This window comes from Panthera tigris, chromosome D2 (genome assembly GCF_018350195.1).
Source record: "Panthera tigris isolate Pti1 chromosome D2, P.tigris_Pti1_mat1.1, whole genome shotgun sequence".
Classification (NCBI taxonomy): domain Eukaryota; kingdom Metazoa; phylum Chordata; class Mammalia; order Carnivora; family Felidae; genus Panthera; species Panthera tigris.
In genome coordinates, this window is record NC_056670.1 from 66669811 (window position 1) to 66685812 (window position 16002).

General features: G+C 38.5%; 1 protein-coding gene across 10 annotated transcripts in view; it reads left to right on the forward strand.

Annotated features, from left to right (window-relative positions):
- Window positions 1–16002, forward strand: part of ADD3 (adducin 3) — a 123285-nt gene that overhangs the window by 96178 nt on the left and 11105 nt on the right. For 9 of the 10 annotated variants that reach the window (XM_042959751.1, XM_042959747.1, XM_042959746.1 and 6 more), the window contains 6 exon segments: window positions 8479–8617; window positions 12342–12493; window positions 13467–13547; window positions 14612–14761; window positions 15190–15333; window positions 15448–15546. In XM_042959751.1, the coding sequence (XP_042815685.1) occupies window positions 8479–8617; window positions 12342–12493; window positions 13467–13547; window positions 14612–14761; window positions 15190–15333; window positions 15448–15546 (765 nt within the window). 10 annotated transcript variants of the gene reach the window in all.

The window sequence follows — 16002 nt, forward strand, 5'->3', positions numbered from 1 at the left end:
GAACTAAAGAACTAAATCTGCCCCCTGCCCACACACAAACACACACACAGCCAGTGGTAGGGCAAGCAAAGATAACTGCTACTGAACATTCCTGTTCTAAAAGGGGGGAGTTAGGGGTACGGAGGAATAACTGGTTCATAGCAGGTGTGAAATCCATCTGGGCAAATGTTTAGAAGTTCCCTTAATGAAGACGTAGTCCTACTTTCCAGGGGTGACTCTCGCTAGTGGCTCTGCCTTCTGGGCTTTTGGTTCCACCCTCTGAGTCGTCTTTCCTTTTCCTTGAAAGTTAGCCTGTGTTTGTTCTTTTCTCAGCCTTCTTCCTTCTTGTAGAGGTTTTGAGGTTCAAAGACCTCTTCTTTTGGAACTACCTTTGTTCCTTCAGGCCCAAGCTTGCAGTGTTTCTGCAAATATAATTCTCTTAAAACCTGTGTGGGTCTCCTGTGAATATTGGAGTTCACTCTTTTCGACAAAACCCATAACCACTAATGATCAAATCAAAGATATGACTAATTTCTTGTTTGTAAGAAACAAGTTTGTAAGCCTTCTATTTAAAATGCTGAGTTTATTTGGGAAGAAAGGAAAATAGGGAAACTAATAAAAGCAAAGTATAATACTTGTTTTTATTAAGCCCCTTATTAGCACCTATTATGGGCACTATTATGTATCAAATCCTATTTAATCCTCAGAACAACTCAAACAAAAAGTATTAATATCCCTAGTTTACAGATGAATAAACTGAAAGTTAGAGGTGTTAAATAACTTGCTAAAGTTTTTACAAGTTTAGTTAAATTGTGGGCTCTGAATGTAAACTCCAAAACTCAGACTTAACCAGTAGGTTGTACCACTTAAAGCATTCAATAACAATGAAAAAATTCCACCCATATATTGTTTTATTCATCTTCGAATTCTGTTGTTCAGGTTCATTTAATCCAACATAGGAAGAGTTTCCAATCACAAGACATTTTGGTGTCTGTAAATTTGTTTGACAAACACAGTACCTTATTGCCTTGAGCTGAGAAAATAAGAAAAAAGAATGTTTCATCTTGACTCCCAAGTATTACTTCTAGGAATTTCATGATCTTTCGTAATGTGTGTGTGTGTGTGTGTGTGTGTGTGTGTGTGTGTGTGTATACTACTATATATATCTATGTATATATCTATATATAGTAGTATACAGTATAGTAGTATATAGATATAGATATAGATATACTATACACACACATATATATATATTTTTTAGTATATTGTAATGTGTATGTATATTTAAACCTAATAAAGTGTTTGTCTTAGAAATCAAGTGCTGGTGAGTAAACAGGGTTTAGCTAGAGATCTTGTTAATGCAGCAGAGAGAATCTACAAGTTTTCTTTAACCAGTACACCCCTCATATATATGCCTATGGAAACCCTAGATTATCATTAACCCCCTTATCTCAGAATGAGGTGTCTAAGGCAAACTGTTGGAATTAAATGATGTTTCATCAAAGTTAAAGACGCATATAAGTTGAAAAATTAACAGTACATTGTGCATAGTAGATATTTAGTAAAATTCTATGTACATCGATGGATGGATATATGAATAGCTGGGTGGGCTTTGAGTCATTAAACTCTTGCAGGTTGTCCATCAAGCTCCTGTTGAACTTAACAGCTTAATGTGGAAAACAGTTGGTGGGTTTCAGAAAAAGAATGAATGTTCTCAAACCTCACCACTATGGAAAGCTATTTAATCTGGTTGACAGAAATGTGCAATGCTACTCTGAAAGATAGAACAACAGGAACTTATAGGTAGTGATAGCTCAGGCATGTGACACACTAACATTTCTTAATAACAGGGCAACATGTAATGCTACAAGCTACTTCAAATATAGGAGAAACTTCAAAGCCATATATATTTCAGAATATCACTATAAGACCTAAAATGTTAACAGCGCACCTAGTTGGTCAGAATCACCGTCATTTATCTGGTCACGTTAGAAGCTTAAGATAAAGGTGTTCTTTATTAATTTTGTTTGCATTTTTATTACATACTAGCTTCAAGAAAAGAGAGTATTCTAACCTTTAGCTTCATATTAATTAAGACTTAGTTAGAGGATAAAGACCATCCAGAAGAAAATTTGGTTTATTTCTTTTTTCTCCTTTCAACAGGACCAGTGGTAATCTATTTCCAAATGAATACATTTCTTAATGGAGAAATTCTAAGTAAGTTTGTTATGCTCCTAATCCCACTTTGGGAGAGATCTAATAACATAATTGTAGGGTGCCTTGGGAGCAGCAAGTCTGTAATCTTTTTTTTTTCTTTTTGCTCCAGTTTTTCTCTCTAGTAATTATTATGAGGTAGAACATCCAGGTGTGAATATTTAAAATCAATCTCTGATATTTATCAGTATTCCATTACATAATGTCCATAAGTTAAACATTACTTATAAATCAACCTATGTAATTTTCTTTTCTTTTTGTTTTTGTTTTTTTTTTTTTTCCCCTAGCCTTAACTGAAATAATTCAATCAGGTTATTTTCTTTTATCAAATTGGTCCTCTTTTCTGTGATTTACAATACCTTCCATCCAATATCACTTTCTCCTGAAAGCTCTGATTTTAGATACAGAAACTAGGATCTGATACTTCAAGGTAATTCTGCCTTTGGTTTTTAGTATACATGAATATGTGTGTACTTAAAGTATAATCTTACCTATATGAATCTCAGGTCTCCAAATCTTTCTTGTTTTTATAATCATGTTTATTTTTATCCATACTTTATGAATTCAGAATTTATAGAATTGCTGTGTCAGTATTGACAGACAATGCATAAAATAAAAGGGTATGAGATTCAGATAAGGCTTTTAAGGCATGCTTTTTCTAATTCAAACATTTTGATTTTCATCTAGTGATTTTTTACTTTTTTTTTTTTTTTTTTTTTTTTATCGTACTCTTTTGGATGTGTGTTAATCAGAGAGCTGTCCAAAATATAATACTCTGGGGACCAAACAAGTTTTCAAGTAGGATTTTGTTTGAGTTGAAGAATTAAATGACTTTCCAAAACTTTATAATGTTCAGTGAAGATTCATTTCTTATTTTTAAAAAATAGATGAATTTCTCCCATTCTATGATGGACAGACCTAATTACACAAGAGGAATTTCTCATTCAAATAATGGACTTTTTTTTTTTTAATGTTTACTGATTTTGAGGAAGGGGGGAGGGGCAGAGAGAGAGGTAGAGAGAGAATCCCAAGCAGGCTCTGGGGCTGTCAGCACAGAGCCCGATGCAGGGCTCTGTCCCACGAACTTTGAGATCATGATCTGAGCTGAAATCAAGAGTCAGATGCTTAACCAATTGAGTTACCTAGGCGCCCCTCAAGTAACCAACTTTCAAGACTTTTTTAGATCTTCAGATTCTAATGCTAAAAACCTGTGAAATAGATTTTACTATCATTAACTCAATTAAGATTAAGATCAGATTCTTTACTTTCTTTCCTTATATTCTAGGAAAGGAAAACACTCTCACTATTTTATTAATTGAGCACTGAACTAGACACTCAGGGAGACTCCAGGAATGTGAAAGACAACAGCTTCAACCATCAGATATCATAGTGTGGTAGAGTGGGAAAAGTAAACCACAGACCTGTGATAGGTATCCTAAGAATAGTAAAGGCAAATGTTAAAAGAATTAGAGTTGGGTGGGAAGAGAAGAAAATGGAGATCCCACCTAATTGGGGTGATTAAAGGAGAGACTTCAGGAAGATCACATTTAAGACAAGTGTTAGATAAAGGGTAAGAACTGATTAGGTAGAGGAACAGCAGAAACCAGCATTTCCCTTTGATGAAACAGAGTGCACAGGGATAGAAAAGTACGGTGTGATCATAGAGTGATGCGCAAACCTCATAGGCTAAATCAGAGCACAAGGTAGTAACGGTAGGTACACCCAAAAAGTTGCATGATGAATTATAGAGATCCTGGAGTACCAGACTGCTTGACCTATAAGGAGTCAGCCTATTTTCTCATCATTTCCAGTTCTGATCTGTTTATAACAAATGTTTTGATATGTACATATATATATGCACACAGTGCTTGCTTTGCATCTGGGTTCACCACCACCTATTAGCTGCGTGGCCTAGGAAACTCACTTAACTTGAGCTTCAGTTTCCTTGTTGGTAAAATGGACCTCATGGAGTTGTTGTGACAATTAAATGAAATAACATAAAAGCAAGTTGTGCAGAGCCTAGCCCATAGTAGGCAAGTATTTTTGTGAAAATTGTATACATGACTTATACACAGTATTGCTGATTTAAAGCACTTTATGGCAACACTTTGAAGATTATATAATTATAATTCCTTAGACCGTATTTTGGGTTTTAAAGGTCTCAGAGAATCTGTCCTCCTGATGGCAGTCAGGTTTATTATGTTCACGGATTCATGCATTCAAGGTGCAACAACTCCCACTACTTCCTCTTCTCTGCTCTTCTGTCTCTAAGATGGAAGACACGGTTTATGCTGTGGTTTGTGCATGTGTTGTTTGTCTTTTACCCTGACTCTTCTCTGGTGGACGCTCTAGGGAATTGTTGGTTTAATCTGACTTCAGAAGCCAAGCATGTGACCTTGCTGCCCTGTGTATAAGTTAGTTTTTCATTCTGCTTTGATGGAAAAATTTCCAGCTGTAAGAGGGCAAGTATTTTGGTACTTGAGGACCATCATAATCTGCTATGTAATTTTTTTGCTATTTCAGTACAACCTAATGCCCTAATCTAGCCTAAGAGGTTTACTCTGTATTTCTGATCACAACATGCCTGCTGCCTTATTAGTTGTATTTGGTTTCAGTGATACAACCCATCTCCCATAAAATTACAGAAAGATCCTGTGCCCAGCTGAGAGTTACAGATTTCAACCTTTACTCCATTTACTTGTTAGCTGTGCAGCCTTGAGCAAATCACTGCCTATCTCAGGACTTTGTTGTGAGATTCAAATGAATAACTATAAAGGGTTATTTTATTAACATTGGATTTCAGAATATGGTTAACTGTCATCGTAAAGATAAATAAAATTTTTATTCTTTGAATACAGTATTTTAAAGCTTAACATGTTTATAGATAAATTTTTAAAACCAGCTGAAATTTTATCATTAATTTTTATACTGTCTTACGACTGAGGTAATTATCTGAATAATACTCCAAATATATTTGAAACATTAAAAATGAGTTATAAATGTTCATGACCAAAAACATTAAATCTTTTGTAATAGAAGATTTCTTATCCGCTGAAGCTCTTTCAACTATATAAAAACGTTAGGGCAATTTCACTTACTTTGAAAATTATTTTCCTGCACTTTGTGGAAACTAAATTCATATTTTTCTCTGAATTGATTTTAGAAGGGCTTACACATCCCCTTATGATACCATGGATCATCCCAAAGCTTTAGGATTGTGCCCACCGTATTGTGGGATGTATGGAAGTGGTAAAAGCATTTTCACTAGTGAAAATAGCATTTGACCTGAGTTCTTGCCTTTAACATTCACTGCCTTGGACAAATTTTTCAACCTTTCTTATTTAGCTTTTTCATCCCACTCAGCAGAAACGTCTCATCAGCTCATAAATAGTTGTGATTCTCTTGAGCAACTGGTTGGTTTTTAATCTTAAAGCCATTATAAATCATACTGAGCAGATTATCTTAATTAATTCATGTTGGCTTAGGCCAACTGTAGCAAATGCCTACAGTTTTATAACATGCACTTTGTATCTTAATCTCATTGCTGGCTCTCACTAACCTCCTTATACTAATTTCTTCTCTTTAGCTTAATTTATCTAACCTGTATTTATTTTTTTAATAATTTTGATCTCTAGAATCTGCCTTAAATTCTTGCTGGAGCAACATGAGGAGGGGCATTCAATAAAATATTCCCATTTCTCAGTAAGTTATTGCAATGTAAATAATGAGTGATACACATAGTAGGTATCATCAGGTTTTTTGTTTGTTTTTTGTGTTTTTTTTTACTGAATGAATATTGGTTATAGCTGCTTTCAGCTGAAGAAAGTTTAAATAGAATTTGGTTTTGAAGGAAAGATAAAGTTTCAAAAGAGCAGATTGGCCCTTTGCCAGGTGTCCAGAAGTTTTCTGTAGTTTATAAAAGATAAATGAGTGTATCTGAAAGATTCTTTCTCATCCAGCCTTAAATATGGTAAAATACTCATGTTACTCATCTGTATGAAAGTGTCCATCCATCTTATATATAGCTCACAACCATTTTATGTTCACTAAGTCGTAGAAATGTATTAATGGAGTTTTCTGATCAATGTAATGTGTCTTTGTAGAGGATATTTTATAGGATAGTGTCTTTGGTTTAAGTCATATTTTTAAATGAGCGAGGTACAGTCAATGGATTTAGATGTTTAGAATTTTTTTAATGTTTATTTTTTGAGAGTGCACAAGCAGGGGAAGGGCAGAGAGAGAGGGGGACAGATGATCTGAAGTGAGCTCTGCACTGACAGCAGCAAGTCCAACGTGGGACTCGAACTCAACCCTGAGATCATGACCTGGGCCGAAGTTGGGCACTCAAACCAACGGAGCCACCCAGGCACCCCAGATGTTTAGAATTTTTATAATTGTGCTAACGATTTACATTTAAAAGCCCTCAAATTTGTAAAAGAAAAGCCATGTTTAACTGGTATAAACTGCTCCATGAACTCAGAATTCAAATATGGTCACTACTAGTTTTTAAATTAGTCTCTTAAACATTCACCTGCTGTATTAGCAGAAAGTACAGTATCTTCCTCTTGGAATTTCTGTTCTCCTCTAAGTTGTCCCAAGAACCTCAGTGGCTTACACAGTGCAAAAGGGTTCACCAGTGACTTCTATATCCAAGATGTGGCGTGTACGTATGTCTTCATGTGCACATGTGAGTCATGCTAAAGTCTCTTCAGTCCACCTGTGCCTTCCTGCCCACACATGGTAGTGGTGTTGAAAACGAGTCTTACCCTGTCCAACAGGAGATGCAGGTTCACTGTTGACACAGATGTCTGCACAGGCCACTCTGGGGCATCAGGAAAAGGTGACCTCCCTCCCCCTCTTCCTGTGCTAAGCTCACTTAGGGTGTTCCGTGGTGCCCCATGATTGAACTCCCAAGATTATATTTTTTCGCACTCAGCTCTTTCAATTCAGATCATGGATGCCTCTCAACTGTTTCTCTAAAAGCAACACAAGCATTGAGTCGGGACCGGTCCTAATATTTACTACCTCATAGCCTCAAACCACATTTCTCCTTCCATCATGGGCTCCTATGCCTTTTTTTTTTTTTTTTTTAAGAAGTCCTTTCTGAAAATCTGAATCATTCGGTCATCCACGATGCAAGTCTACATCTAAGCAGGGACTCCAGGAGATCTTATTCTCAGCCTTATAAGGAAGGCTACTGTTGGTGACTGAAAGGAAATTCACCCTTCTGAAAAAGATTTCTCCAGTGATCTCCAAGGTGTTTGTATGGACTCTTCTTGGAGGTTGTGATTCCGGAGCAGTTTTCTGCCTTCTCCCTCTTAGGTGAAGTGATTAAAAATTGAACTTAATTTCTGGCAGAGATTCTGTCTCATATGTAACCAAAAGCAAGGTTTAGAGGACTTACATTGCAAGAGCTTTTGTATTTAAAATGAATGGGAAAAGGTTTGAGCAAGAAAACAAATGAATTTAATAAAATAAGTATTGGTTAGGTGTTATGGAAATAAAAAATGAGCTATTTCAAGTAATGTAAAGGATTGAGAGAGGTTTCAAATGATGAATCATATTAGCAACTTAAGGGTTATTCGAACAGAAAATTTCTCTTAATGTTCAGAATTTTTACTGACATGAACACTGTTTCTGACACATACACATATGCCCCCAAGAGATATAGCAGAATTCCAGAACAGGAACATATAGTACCCAAAGTTGGGGGAAAATGTCCTTTCTTTAGCACAGTGTTGCAGAAGGGGAGTAAACAGTTCTCAGCTCTTATCAGTTTGCTTTCAGTCTTCATAGAGTTAAGGGAATTGCCACGGAATTCTTAAAATGGAAGCCGTGATGTACGTAGTATGTCTTAGTGAAGATTTCTGTGAGTCAGTCTGTAGTCAGAGTCTTGCCCCATCCAAATAGGGACTCTAGCCCAACCTAGGTAATGAGGCCACTCGGCAAGGAATGGCTCTCTTTTTGCATCAGTCTGTACTTGGTACTCTAGTTCCATATTGTTAACAGAGTTGCTTTACATATATCTGTCTATTGTAGATGATAGCTCGTTTTCTTTGAGAGTAAGACTTTCTAACGATTTTTTTCCTCCCCTGAAGGCAAGCTTCTTGCCTCCTTCTTCCACTGTTTTATTATTTTATGTTTTATATTTGTTTCAAAATTGTATACATGAAACCGTATTCAAAAGAGGGATGAGAAAAAGATTGATTACAGAGAAAGTTATGTTTGGTTTGTTCTGCTCCAAGTGAGATGTATGAGCTCAGTGGTCATTTTTGTGTGTTACAGGCCTTTCGGGAAGATCTGGAATGCCTTATCCAAGAACAGATGAAGAAAGGCCACAACCCAACTGGATTGCTGGCATTACAGCAGATCGCAGATTACATCACGACCAATTCTTTCTCGGGCTTTACTTCACCTCCTCTCAGTACGTCAGTTTCGAAAAGTTTAAAAAATTATAATTTTATCTCTACTTTGAACATGGCACATCTCTAGCAGCATGTTCTACTCTGGTTCAGTCCTTAAGTTTATAACATCTAATACTTAAGAGTAATATAGTGTTAAACTCTCTTACCTTTTGTTATCAACCGGGCATTTACTAGACTTTGTGAGGTTGTAAAATAGTTACAAGACATGGGCCCTGTCCTACATAAATGCGTAATTTTAGTTGAGGAGACCTACCATGAATGCAAAAAAAAATTAAAACTGAAAGATAACTGTAAAACATTACAAAGCAGTTCGTAAGAAATTGTTTAATGGCCTTTTATAAGTCATCATACTATGAACTGAGAGTTGAGATTGATTATTGGTTGAAGTGGACTGAGAAAACTCTGAAAAAAGAGAGGCCTGAGCTAACCAGGCTTTATAAGATGGAGTGGTTAGAATTTGGTGTAAAAGAGGGGTTAAGATATTTTTACATTTAACAACTCTTTAGTAAGAGCACCAGTTTGGTGAGCTGAACACTAAGCACTTTATACATCAGCAAGATATGTCCAGAACTCCCTGCAATACCAGGACAGGTGCAGATTGCCAGAAGGTAATGTCAGGGACTGCTTCGGGTCCGAGTCAAGGGATGAGACGTCATATCAGCATTAAGGGATTTTCTTTTCCTCTTTTTTCTTTTCTTTTGTTTTCCTTCTCTTCCTTCATTTCTGCCTGCCTTTGGTTTTGGTTTGGTTTTGTTTGGTTATAGATTTATAAGTAAGAGTCAGTAAATGCAAGTACTTTCCAAATAGAGGAATGGCATAACAATTGAGACCTGATGTTGAAAACATGCTGGGTTAATAGGTATGTTTGTAGAACTCAAAGCGGACCATGTGTCGGCACATATGTACTGGTTAAAGAATCTTTGAAAGGGTCCCAATGTGAGGTATACGTGCTTGAACTAAAATAGTAGTGTGAGTACAAAAAGGAAGAGATACGAGAAAGGCATAACTAAGGAAGAGTAGAGATGACTTAGTAACAGTTTGATGTGAGGAGATGGTGTAGATAGTGGGGGAGAAGAACTATGAGTTACAAAATCACTCCTCTATCTTGGAAGAAACATTCTATTAGAAGAAACAGAAAAATTCAAAGGTTGCGCTTGTTTGTTTGTTTGGGGTTTTTTTTGCTTTTTCTATAATATTGAGTATCTATTATGTTCCAAGCACCCTGTTAGAGATAGGAGATAACACTGATAAACAAGAGAGACAAGATTCCTGTCCTTGTGGAGACAGAAAATGGTCAGTTGATAAGTGCTATGCAGATAATTAATAGATGGTGATTTGATAGGAGGAGCTAGGTGACTAGATTAGGTGATCAGAGAGAATCTCTCTGAGGAGGGGACACTGAAACTGAAATCTGAATGACAAGAAGGAGCAAACCATACGAAGATTGAGAGAAAACAGTCCAAGTAGAAGGGACAAGTACAAGTGTCAGATGGAAATAAGAGGAGAATGAATTTGGTGGTCTCTTCAAGGAACAAAAATTAAAGGTTATGGTCTGGAACATGGTTTTGGGGGAAACCAGTAGAACAAAGTGAGATCAGAAACAAGCAGAGAGGCTGAATTATGTAGGGCTTTGCAGCCAGGGTTGGAAGTTTGGATTCTATTCTAATTTTGAAAAGCCATTTAAGCAGAAGGGTGATGTAGAAAGACCTGTATAGTTTCTGTGTGAAGAATTAACTGAGAATTTCATGGTATTATTAGTAGACAGAAATAGGAATGTCCAGAGTTGGGGATCTCTTTGGCGTGGGAAATGGAAGAAGTTCAACTTCAGGCATGCCAGGGTTACCCAGAGTTGCCAAGACCTTGTAGCAGTTGGAAAAACACTCCTAGAGCCTAAGAGAGTGACTTGGCAGATGGACACGGATAAGTATTCATCAGGGCCGTGTGTGTAGATTAAATCATACAAGAGGGTATAGGCAGAGAAGAAAAGGGTCTAAAGAGAAAATTTCGAAAGTTAGAAGAGGAAGACTGGTCCAGGAAGACCAAAATAATAAGAGGAGCTATCCTGTGTGTGTCCTAGATACCCCAGCAGGAAGGGGGAGCCGCTGAGGTTGCTGGCTGCAATGTACAAAGCCATGGCAGCGGGAAAGCTGTGTCTCACAGCTCAGAGGTCAGGGAGTACAAATCAGCCAGTTTGGCTGGAAAATTTACGTTGTCGAAAGTGGAAGTTAAAGTTGGCGGGGAAAGCGAGAGATCGATTAAATGGCTGACTCTGAAATTTTGTTAGAAATTATATTGTTTCATAATGGCTTACATATTGAAACTATTTCTTTGAATTAGTTCACAACATTTCACAAGTAGATCTCACATTACAGTATTGACTTGGGGCCCAAGTTTAAAGTTGAACCTTTCTGATAGCCCTGAACTCAGATTCTCACACGGTAGCAGCTGATTGTGGAGTTATAGCTGCCCCTTCATCCCAGGCCTGTGTTATCTCTAGCGGCCTACGGGCTGCACCAGGCCTGGTTTATGCACTTACATGAATATCTTGTAGGCCTTCAGGTCTGGGGCTTCTGCAAAACTTTGAGCAGGGGAGTAGTGAGGCTAACCGTGTTCCTTTACAAACTCAATCTGATGACTTTATGTGGAATGGATTTATAAAGAGAGGGGCCAAAGGCAAGGACAAGAATGAGAAGGCTTACATGTGAGATGAGGCCTGAACTCAAGGATGGAGAATGAGGGAACTCATAAAGAAGAGAGTGGTGGAACGTGGTGATGAATTACGTCTGGTCGCCCAGGACAGGTTACGTTGATCCTGTGGGAATTGTAGTACCATCAGTATCAGAAGACTGAGGAGAAGTGAGAAGGTAGGAAAAAGCAGGGAGATAAAATCACTTTTCTACTCTTTTAACTTGACTGTTACTGTGTCAAGCAGTTAGAAGCAGCAGGCTGAAGGGTGGGCAGGAGGGCCTGCTCACAGGTAAAGACCAGGGTGTCTGAGTCTGTAGCGTTTTCATGGGGAAAAGGAACATGAGAGAGGAGTGTAGGGGAGGGTTGAGCTTCAGGAAGGAGCCACAGACGGGAGAAAGGGAAGAGAACTTGTCGAAGGAGAAAGAAGCAGCAGGTGAAAGGGGAACAAGAGATCCAGATGATACCACACAGGCCTGTAGAAGAATTCTAGGGAAGACGTGGTAAATGGTGTCAAGGAGAACAAAGACTAAGAAAAAGTGGAACTTGATCACATCGAAAGTTAGCAATTGGGTCATTAAAACCCAAGCAAAACTAGGCTTTGTTGCTTAGTCATGGCAGAAGGCACATTGTGGTTTGAATGCATTCTTTTCCATTTTAAATAATTTTTGTTTGACTAAAAGTCAAAAGGGCTATTAGAAAAGTAGCTTTCCGTTGGGATCTTTTCATCATAAAGTTAGCAATAACCTCAGGATTAAGAACACTTTCACCTTTGGGATCACGTGACCATTTCCCCCCAGTGGTGTGAACCTGACTCCCTACCAAGTCCCTCCCCCACAAGTACAGTACTAGACGAAACAGCAGAGAAGATTGCTGATGCGCCTTTCTCCAAAGGAAGATAAGCTAATGAAACATTGTGCGGGCTGATAAGTTTCACATCCGAATTTACAAGGCTGGGACACTCCCAGACTCCGGCTGCTTCCAGGTGCAGCAGTGCTTGACTTGACAGCAGTCTCTATCCACACCTTCTCCTTTTAGGTCTCGGCATGGTCACACCTATCAATGACCTCCCTGGGGCAGATACATCCTCCTACGTGAAGGGAGAGAAACTTACTCGCTGTAAGCTTGCCAGCCTGTATAGACTCGTGGACTTGTTTGGATGGGCACACCTGGCAAACACCTATATCTCCGTGAGTTCTTTGGCTTTCAATTCCTTTTTGAAAAAATCCCAACTAGAAGGCAACTGTACTCTTCTCCCCTTGACTCCTAAGTCTGATCAGTCTTCATTTTCTGAACCTAGCATGCTGGGTTACAACCTAATGCTGATTTAAACCTCTCCAAAGGAGAGGCTGTGGTTAACCTCACTTTCTCTTTCATTTACCGTCTGTGTTGTCCTTTTCGTTCAAACCAGTTGCAAAAACCATCTGAGAAGAAATCCTCCTGGCACAGTTTTCTCTGTTAATTCTGTCTGAGCATGAGGGTCACTGAAAAGCACTTGGGGCAGGCAAAGTAGAGGAGGCCTGGGACGTTTCCTCTCTGGTCTTTATTCTCTTTAAGTGTATTTTTTCCGTTCATTATCATCTGTGTTTTCATGTTGTCACACGTGGAAACCAGACAATATTTGGAAGCAAAAAAGTATGAAAAGACTGTAATGGAAGTGGTGCCAGTGCTAGGTGCTGTCTTCCCAGAGTTCTTCCCCACCCCACCCCCCCACCCCCTGCAGCCTCTCCTATGTTTCCCTTCCGTCTCCACTTCCTTCCTGCCTTCCCAGGAAGACTTCTCTTTCCTTTGCCCCTTTCCCCTTCATTTCCATGTTGTAAATCAAGATTATAGTCATTACCACATTCAGTTAATATTTTCTCATGAATGTAGCTGACCCTAAGCAACCTTAGAGCTCCCGGGATAAAGCTTTACGGAAGTCCAGTAAATGAGAAACTAATGGCAGAAATTTTTAGCAAGTGCTTGAGTATTGAGGGAAGAAAACTTTTCATTGAAAGTTTCCCATTGCATACCTTGAATTTCTACTTTGTTGCTTTCCCCACCCTCCCAGATCTCTTACAGTTATTCACTACAAATATATTTCTAGTCGTGTTTACACTGCAAAATATGAACGACCTCGTAGTAATTGCCTATTGTTTGTTTGTTTGTTTTTCTTTCTCCCAGGTAAGAATAAGTAAGGAGCAAGACCACATAATAATAATTCCTAGAGGCCTGTCTTTTTCTGAAGCCACAGCCTCCAATTTGGTATAATTTTCATTCCTATGTTACTTTTTCTGTGCTTCTTTGTGCTTTTTTAACAGTTTTCAGCTTTTAGTATGGGACAGAACAAGAAAAGGTATGGATGGAAAAAACATTTGCTTAGTGAACAGGAAAGAGTTTGGAAAGTTGTGTTGATTTTTAAAAAAAAAATTTTTTTAGCCTTTATTTGTTTTTGAAAGAGAGACAGAGCCTGAGTGGGGGAGCAGCAGAGAGAGAGGGAGACACAGAATCCGAAGCAGGCTCCAGGCTCTGAGCTGTCAGCACAGAGCCCAAAGTGGGGCTCGAATTTACGAACCGTGAGATCATGACTTGAGCTGAAGTCGGACGCTTAACTGAGCCAGCCACCCAGGCACCCCAACTTAGGTTGATTTTTAAGAAAAGCTTTCAGGGTCAAGAAAAACAAGGTGGTTGAAGAGACTCATAAATAAGTTGGTCTTATCAGTGAACTATCCATGTTTTGGAGGGAATCCTTTGACTTTTTTTCCACCCTGTACACTCTGGAACTTTTAAAAAACACAAAGTCTATGTGTATTTTATAAATAGATTTCAATAAAGTTCAGTTGGTGTGAGCAGAGGGGCTGGCTGACTGTGTGGCATTTTATTTTTCCATGATTGTACTCCTAGGCACTGTCATTGGCCTCTGGGATGACAGGAACTCCATTGGTTCTGGGTGCTACAGTGTCAGCAAGTGGAAATTTTCCAGCCAATCCAGTAAACACTGGACTTGTTCAGACCTTTAGTGAAGAGTTTAAGTTACTTGGTTTTTTGGAAACTGCTTCTTACTAAATCGAAATTTTGTTTCCGACTGCCTGTTTTTATAAATAAAGTTTTATGGGAACAAAGCCACACCCATTCTTCTACAGTTCTGAGTGGCTCTACATAAAGTGGCAGAGTTGGGTAGTTGCATCAGGGGCCTACAAAGTCTAAAATATTGACTATTTGGCCTTTGACAAAAAAAAGTTGGCCCCCTCCCCTGGTTTGGTTTGTGGATCACAGGCAAACTTTGATACATGTGTACCAATTAAATATGTCTCTCTGATTTTTTCCAGGTGAAAGTCAATATCATAGGAGAAGTGGTTGATCAGGGAAGTACTAACCTGAAAATTGACCACACAGGCTTCAGTCCCCATGCTGCGATCTATTCAACACGTCCTGATGTTAAGTGTGTGATACACATCCATACCCTGGCAACAGCAGCTGTAAGTTGCTGAAGGCTAAAACCAGCAATGACTCTGGGAAGTGTAGTATACTGAAAATATTAATCCTCTGCATACCCAGAAAGCAAAATTTCCTTTGGACCAAATGCTGACATCGTAGGAAACAACTAGAGAGATAGCATTTGCATTTTTCAGTAATCAGCTAATAATTGGGTGCTGAGCTCTTTGGAGTAGAGTTTCTTTCATAATATTTGGCACAACGTTTAAACTGAGTTCTATCCCCTAAGTCCTTTTTTGTTGTTGTTGTTTTTTCTTTCTGGAAGAAGTGAAGAGCTAAAGTGAGAGAGGGGTTGGAATGGTGGACTCAGTGAATTAGGCCAGTGCTTCCTGAGCTGACTAAAGAATCCGGTTCTTAGGAGAGTGTAACTAGTAACTAAATATGTTCTTTTAACATGGGCCCGATCAAATAGGTATCCTCCATGAAGTGTGGGATCCTTCCAATTTCTCAAGAGTCCCTCTTCCTGGGAGACGTCGCCTATTATGACTACCAAGGGTCACTTGATGAACAGGAGGAGAGAATTCAACTACAGAAAGTTCTGGGGCCAAGTTGTAAGGTATGCAGTAGAGTTCCTATCGAAGGAGCTATTTTTGTTGCTGTTGCTGTTGATGAAAAACAGTGTGAGCTATGCCAGTTATTTTAAAGTGATTGCTTTGTGATTCTATTTTAGGTGCTGGTACTCAGAAATCATGGTGTGGTAGCCCTTGGAGAAACGATTGAGGAGGCTTTTCATTATATATTTAATGTGCAGATAGCCTGTGAGATTCAGGTAGGAAAAATTATCCCCCCACACACTTGTTTTTTATTGTTTGCGATTTGCTTGTTGTACTGGGTTTTGTGTTATTTATTTTCAAAGTCCTATTGGTTGGTGGCTTTTTGCTTTGTCTTTTAAGAGATCTGCTTTACTTGAATAAAAAGGGTCAACTCAGCTATCTCTTGAATTGAAAAGAGGAAAAAATTAAAATTCACATACAGACGCACACACACAAATCTGAGAGCCTCATAAACATCGTTTTCCCCATAATCCTGCTTAATTGTAATTGTCTCTGTTTTTACCCTGTAGTGGTTGTGGTCACACTAATTAGAAACAGAGGCAACCGTCCGTCATCAAAGATCAGATGTAGCCACTTTTATAAAAAGCGCAAGGAGCAGGGCCAGAAGTTTTATGAACGCCTGCAGTTTCCAACAATTTCACAGCCTCAACCTTATTATAATAGGTTGGCTA